General features: G+C 40.5%; 1 protein-coding gene across 14 annotated transcripts in view; it reads left to right on the forward strand.

Annotated features, from left to right (window-relative positions):
• Nucleotides 1-7,159, forward strand: part of MBD1 (methyl-CpG binding domain protein 1) — a 50,390-nt gene extending 43,231 nt beyond the window's left edge. For 13 of the 14 annotated variants that reach the window (XM_039228878.1, XM_039228879.1, XM_039228880.1 and 10 more), the window contains 3 exons: nucleotides 1,506-1,722; nucleotides 3,515-3,617; nucleotides 6,839-7,159. In XM_039228878.1, the coding sequence (XP_039084809.1) occupies nucleotides 1,506-1,722; nucleotides 3,515-3,617; nucleotides 6,839-7,067 (549 nt within the window). In that variant the 3' untranslated portion in view covers nucleotides 7,068-7,159. Of the gene's footprint in view, nucleotides 1-1,503; nucleotides 1,723-3,514; nucleotides 3,618-6,838 lie in introns of those variants that run through there. The other variant, XM_039228881.1, reaches the window with a different exon arrangement.
• The last annotated feature ends 544 nt before the right edge of the window (nucleotides 7,160-7,703 follow it).

Consider the following 7,703-nt stretch of genomic DNA (forward strand, 5'->3'; position numbering starts at 1 on the left):
TGCATGTCCGTAGGAATTTAGAATCAGCTTGTTGATTTCTGAGTAGAATCTATTTGGGATTTTGATAGGGATTATTTTGAATCTGTAGACCAAATGTAGACAGTTTCCATTTTAACAATATTGCCTTCTGATCCATGAATGTAGGATATCTTTCCACTTATTATTTTGGTGTCTTAGTTTTCAGAGTATAAGTATTGTACTTCTTTTGTTAAATTTATTCCCAAGTATGAGAGGATGAATGCAAGCCATTCTGAGGGTACAGTTCATACCTTGCTAGTCCTCCCTCAGATCTGTGATATTCTCAAAAGAGATCAAACCAGAGACTGGATGACACAGCACAAATATAATACCATGAACAACAGAGAAGCTGACTAAAAATGCTAGCATTAGAAAGCCTAGTTCGCAGCCTTAGCTGCACATTAAAATCACTTTGGGAACTTGAAGGCTGTTCATTAGACAGGAATCTGTCAGGGTAAGATTCAGTTCTTGGTACTTTTTAAAGCTCCCAGATGATTCCAAAGCATAGCTCAGACTGAGAATGTCTGCTACAAAGCATCAAGTGACTCAGCTTTTAGTCAGAGACCATGCCATCATAGTAGTAATGGCTTACTTTGTTTATCAGCTTACAGTTTCATAATCTACCTAAATGAAAAGCTGTATAATTGAAAATTATCTGGGAACTGCTTTGAAAAAGACTTTGGGAATGTGTTTGAAGTAACTTATTTAAAAGTGTATTTTAGGGGCTCCTGGGTGGCTTAGTCGGTTAAGCGTCCGACTTTCGCTTGGGTCATGATCTCACGGTTCGTGGGTTCGAGCCCCGCGTCAGGCTCTGTGCTGACTGCCAGCTCAGAGCCTGGAGCCTGTTTCAGTCTGTGACTCCCTCTCTCTCTGACCCTCCCCTGCTCACGCTGTCTCTCTCTCTCTCTCTCCCAGAAATAAATAAAACATTAAAAAAAAAAAGTGTATTTTAAAGCACCGGTACAAAGAATAGTATAATAAAACTCTAATGTGTCCTTTTACTTCCTTCAATAACCACCACCTACCGGCCATTCTATATTTCATCTGTGCCCCACCCATTCCCTACCACCATCTCTAGATATTTTGAAATGAACCCTCGACATAATATTTCATCTCTAAATGTGTCAGTATGTAGTTCTAAAAGATTGGGATTGTAGTTTTAAAAGATTGGTTTAAAACTTAATCCTTGGGGCGCCTGGGTGGCTTAGTCGGTTAAGCGTCCAACTTTCGCTTAGGTCATGATCTCGCGGTTCGTGGGTTCGAGCCCCGCGTCGGGCTCTGTGCTGACTGCCAGCTCAGAGCCTGGAGCCTGTTTCAGAGTCTGTCACTCCCTCTCTCTCTGACCCTCCCCTGCTCACGCTGTCTCTTTCTCTCTCCTAGAAATAAATAAAACATTAAAAAAAATAAATAAATAAAATAAAACTTAATCCTCATACCATATCGCACCTACATGTTTAACAATGTGAGGTATTCTCTCTGTTGTATAGGAAGAGATGGCAAGAGAACAGGAGATATATCGTCAGTATTTGGCACAGCGGCGTGAGGAGGAAAGAGCTCAGGAGAAACAATTGGACAGAATATTAGAGGCAGAGAAGGAAAAGAAGTTGGCTGAGAAGGACAAGGAGCTAAGACTTGAAAAGGAGGCAAGGAGACAACTTGTGAATGAGGTCATGTGTACAAGAAAACTTCAAGTTCAAGAAAAATGTAAGGAAATGAATTAGTATTATAGTTGGGCCTTAATTCAACTTAATGGCAGCCAAAATATTTACTAAGCAGGTATTATATGTAAAATGATATGAGGGATATAAGAAGGATTAAGACCCCTGGCTTGGAGAACTTACCTAATTTAGTACATGGAATATAAACATATGAAGAGTTTTATATCCTAGCAGATTCTGAGCAGTCACATAGGAGATATTTCAAGGTTAAAGGAGCAGTATGTCTGTTGGTCTGTGTGCCTGAGTGATTATAAAGGAGAGTGAGGAGGTAGGGCACAGCACACATACATACTACTCCTCCCTTTTATCTGGCCCTCTTTTCTGTCTGCAGGTGTCTCTGTACCTTCATACCTGTAGACCTTTACTTGAGTAGAATTCCCTCCCTATATGATGCTTTTGATCTTGAGAAATCCTGGAGATCCTTCAAGGCCAGCTCAAATGTCTCATTCCACAAATATGTCCCCTTATTCATAATAAATCCTCTTTCTGGGGCTCTCCCTGTGGCTTGCTCAATCTCTGCCTTAGCATACCTCTGTATGCCCTCAGCTCCAAACAGTGCTTGGTCACAAAAGGAAATATCTCTTGAGAGGGTGAACTGCCACCTCCAGGTTTCCATCATTCCATGTCCAGCCCAATGAACCGGAGAAGCAGTAGATGGAGACATTTACCATTGGGTACCATTAGACTCCACACTGGTTGTCTTTGCAGGAGAAAGCTCATCTTGGTTCCACTGATTCTCCACTCCAAGAATTATAACAGCTGTTGAAAATTATTAAGCCCATGTTGGGTGGAGTTGTAAGAAAATTAGAAGAAAGCTTATAAGCTAAAAAGATTTCTGTATTTACCCATGATAAATGTTTTAAAAGCTATTGAGGCTACAGGGAAAGTTTGGGGCCATTTTTAAACAAAATCAACCATAATTCTACTACCCAGTAATAGCTACTATTCACAACTTCGTGTATTTCCTTCCAGTATTTTTACTATGTATATAATTTCCTCTCACAAATTAGGATCATGTTAAATACATTGTTTTAGAGCCAGCCTTTTCCACCTATTTTTCCAGGTCATATTTCTTCAACTACAAAATTTGTAATGCTGCCTAGAAATCTGTTATAAAAATGGATAATTTATTTTACCTAAACACAATCAATGGACCTTCAGATTGTCTTGAATCTTTTTACTACTACTTTAGCATTGCAGTTTACTGTCTCTGTATGTAGTTCTTTTTGGCTCATATATGATTATTTAAGATAAGTTCCTGTAAATGGACTTTAGGACCAAAGATACATACATTTCAGATGTATATTTCTCAGTTGTATTTATTCTTTTGTGAATGTTTTCTTTGTTGTTTTTTCCCCTTACTGGATGCTTAATTTTTTAAAATTTAATTTGCAAAAACCTTATAAATTATATACTAAGGCTTTTTCCAATATTTTGTCATAAACTCTCTTATTAACATAAATGACAATAGAACTGTTTGTCCTCAAGAAGAAAAGGGTGAGAAGTGTTCTGACAGTGGCAACCTGGCTTGAAAAGGCTGATCAAAGATTTGCAATGAAAAACGTTAAAAAAAATCTGTGTAGATCACAGCACATTCAAACCTAAATCCTCTTGTTCCTGTGATGGAGAGGATGACTTCTACCTTACTGACCTAAGATGCAGTCAGTGATTGTAGGCTCTGCCTCTCTAAAGGGAGGATGGCATTGATGCCCAGAGGGATGGCAGCAAGTCTTGTCTGAAGAAGGTCGTTTAGCAAAAATTGCTTTTGTCTTTCTCAGTGCAACGAAAGGCAAAAGAACAGGAAGAACGTGCTATGGAACAGGAACGTATAAATGAAGGTCTTGAAGAACTTAACCGTGAAGAGAAGGAGAATTTTGCAAGGTATGTTTTTGTTTGCTTTATTATTGTTTACTACCTAAAAAAAAAGGCAGATTTTTAACATAGAAAGAGGGCAATGTGACATTATTCATGCATTATTGACATTTTTTAACATCAGTATTACATTTGTCTTAAAAGCTCAAGTCAATTTACAAAATTTCATATAAAAATAAGCACCAACCATCTTGGTAAAATTAAATTGTCTTGCTATTGTATATATTGTGACTATAGACATTAAGTATTAAACTGGACAAACATCTTAAAAAATAAAATACATTAGAAACAATTTTTTAAAAATAGGCCCCAATATCAAATCCTAATGAAATAACAAGAAGACTGTCCTCCCCCATGAAAAAACCCTGAAACACAGTGTGGCTTGATTAGCTGGATTAGCAGAAATGGCAGGAGTTCATGCAAAATGTCCTCAGGAGAATTTTTGCAGCTTCACAGGTGGGAAAACAAATGTTCTAAGTGGTTTAGGAAACACCAATGCCCTCCTCTGCTAACTGTCCCTCTGATCACCACAATCAAGCTCTGGTGGCGGAAACAGGCAGAGGCCTCCTTGCAGCATTTCCTGGACCATCGCACTCCCTGCCCACTGATGACCGCGATACCCAACTCAGGCGACCAGTGTGGCGGAGGAAGACTTGGCTCTTCTACTTGCTGGTCACCCTTCCTGTCTCTTGTGCCTCTCCCTGACTTTCACACTCACCTGATGCATAGAAAAAAAAGCTCTTTTCATTCTAGAAAGACTATGGTTTATGCAGCTGAGCCTATTGTTAGTTTGGGGGCACTCGCTTTAATATCTGGCCTACCTTACTGACTCCCTGCTACTGCCTCTGCTCTGGAGGTCTTCTCAGTGTTAAAAAAAAGTTTATCATTGGAAATGTGAGGGAGACTTGACAAGTAGCAACTTTCTTCACTGCCCAACCTCTGAACCAACTGAGAGAGAAGAAAAAGAAGTGTGTGTGGAATCACAGCTACCTATTGGTGAATAACAAAATATCCCAAAATTTCTGGCTTAAAGTGAGTTATGATTATCTCTCATGATTCTCTGGTTAACAAGGCTCAGCTGAGTGGTTCTTGCTTAGGGTCCCTCCCGTGGTTCAAGTCAGATGTTGGCGGGCGCTGCCTTCATGTGAAGGCTCAACTGCCCTGATCTCCTCCGATACCTTCTCATATACTGGGCAGTGTATGCTGACTGTAGTTGGGGAACTCATCGGTACTACCACCCAGAGCACTTTCATGTGGCCTGTCCATGTGCTTGGGCTTCTCCCAGTATGGTGGTTGGTTCTGACAGGGAGAGTTCGGATAGTGAGCATTCCAGTGGGCAGGAGGGGAAGCTGCCAGGCCAGGTAAGGGCTACGCCTAGGACTGACATAGCATCACTTTTGTCCTATTCTACTGGTCATAAAAATAGTCCCTGGGCCTATCCAGATTCAAAGGTTGGAGACATAAGCCCCACCTGTTGATAAGGGGAATAGAGGTTCACATTTCAGGAGAGCAGATGGAGGGGAGATATTACTGTGGCCATCAGAAAATGGGATCTGCTACAGAGGCATATGCATCTTTATTTTATGATAAAAGCTTTATTTCTGATAAAAGCTGATAATAAAAAATGTGGCTTATAGATTGTAAAATGGCATGACTGCTATGGAAAACAGTATGAAGTCTCCTCAAAAAATTGAAAATAGAAATACCTTGTGATCCAACAATCTCACTTGTGGGTATATATCCAAAATAATTGAAAGCAGGACCTTGCAGAGCTACTTGCACAGCCATGTTTATAGCAGCACTGTTCACAATAGCCAGGAGGTGGGAATAACCCTAAGGTCCATTAACAGATGAATGGATAAACCAGATGTGATACATATATACATTGGAATATTATTCAGCCTTAAAATGGGAGAAAATCCTGTCAGATGCCACGGCATGGTTGAGAACCTTGAGGACACTATGCTAAGTTAAATAAGCTAGTCACCAAAAGACAAATACTATGATTTCCTTTATATGAGATATTTAGAGTATCCAAACTCTTAGACACAGCAAACAGAATGATGGTTGCCAGAGGCTGAGGGGAGGGGGAAAGGAAGAGCTATTATTTAATGGGTGTAGAGTTTCAGATGAAAACATCCCAGAGATCTGATTCACAACAATGTGAATGTACTTAACACGTCTGAACTATTACACTTAAAAATTGTTAAATGGTCAATTTTACATTCACACTATAAAATTTAAAATGTAGTTTATATGTTTAAAATGTGGCTTTTATATGGAGGAAATTGTCTAGTTAATACTGATCGGATTGAGGCACCTTTATGTACCCAGCCACCACCAGTGCCAGACCAGTGCAGGTCTCCAGCAGGTGCATGGCCCTTTGACAGACAGGGTGGAAAACAGGCAGGCTAGCTGTTCCAGTGTTACTATTAGGAAAGTCACTTCTTGGGGTGCCTGGGTGGCTCAGTCAATTAAGTGTCCAACTCTTTTTTTTTGTTTTTTGTTTTTTTTTTAATTTATTTCTAGTAGAGAGAGAGAGAGAGAGAGAGAGAGACATCATGAGCAGGGAGGGTCAGAGAGAGAGGGAGTCACAGACTGAAACAGGCTCCAGGCTCTGACCTGGCAGTCAGCACAGAGCCTGACGCGGGGCTTGAACCCACGAACCGCGAGATCATGACCTAAGCGAAAGTCGGACGCTTAACTGACTAAGCCACCCAGACGCCCCTTAAGCGTCCAACTCTTGATTTCGGCTCAAGTCATAATCTCATAGTTCGTGAGATGGAGTCCGGGTGTTGGGTTCCATGCTGACGGTGTGGAGCCTCCTTGGGATTCTCTCTTCTCTCTCTCTCTCTCTCTCTCTCTCTCTCTCTCTCTGCCTCTGTCTGTTTCTCTGTCTTTCTCTCTCTCAAAATAAATAAATAAACATTAAAAAAGAAAAGTCACTTCTTCCTTGGGGAAGAGTGGAAGAAGGGATGGAGAGTGGCCAGGGACTCACTCCAGATAGCAGGAAATATTCTGAGTGGGCCAAATCAATATTCTGTTTAGCTTAATTATTATTGTGTAATAAACACATTATTGAATTTTGCATCTATTTTCTTCCCCTCTCACCCTGATTTTAATTGGAATTTTAATTTGACTTCAAAAATTCTATTTTAATTGTAATGCCCTAAATGAATCCAAATGCTTACCTTTGTTAATTCTGTAATGTGACATTTCTAATATCTTAGACGCTCCAGTTTGGCCCGGGAATACAGGAAGCAACTTGAGATGCAGATGTCGTACCAGCAGCAGGCCCGGGAAGCAGAGAAGGAAGAGGAGCGCAGAGAGTTTGAAGCAGGAGTGGCAGCAAACAAGATTTGCCAGGACAAGATCTGGGAGATCCTGTCAGTCCATCCCGTGCTGTCCCGAAACACCCATCCCATGCGGAGGGCCTGCCCGGATCAGCTCCCACCGTAGTCTCACAAATGTTAATATATTTTTGCTCAGTCTTTTAATGTTTTTCACTACAGTATTTCAACTCACAAATAAACTTTCCTTTATTTCTCTGAGTCTGCATAATTCCACACAATGCTATTCCTTCAAATTAAACTTCATGCCTTTTTTTTTTTTTAGGCTTTATAGACTTACAGGTCTGAATGATCTATTTCATATCACACAGTTACTTTCCTGACTTATCCCCACCCCTCCATTTCTCGTTCATTTATTAATAGCTATGCTTTCTTTCCCCCATTTCCTCTTGCCTCTTTTCTCTTTTGTCTTATATACATAACTCACCATATTAACAGGGCGGAGCTGGGCCTAAGAGCCACTTTCATTAGCCCAGTTATTTAGATATTACACAAATATTTCCCTTCCATATGCCAGGCACTATTCTGGATCCCAGACTTTAGCAAGAACAGAACAAACCGCTTGCTTTTGTGGAGCTTACGTCCTGGTGGAAGAAATGAGGCGGTGTGTTAAGTGTTATAAAGCAGGAAATGTCAAGAGTGCTCAAAGATCAGTTTGAGTAGTTGATACTTGAATGAACCAACCATATGGTTATCTGAAGGAAAACATCCCAGGCAGAGGAAGGAGCCAGTGCAAGGGCCCAGG

This window comes from Hyaena hyaena, unplaced genomic scaffold (assembly GCF_003009895.1).
Source record: "Hyaena hyaena isolate Hyena2069 unplaced genomic scaffold, ASM300989v1 scaffold_33, whole genome shotgun sequence".
Classification (NCBI taxonomy): Eukaryota; Metazoa; Chordata; class Mammalia; order Carnivora; family Hyaenidae; genus Hyaena; species Hyaena hyaena.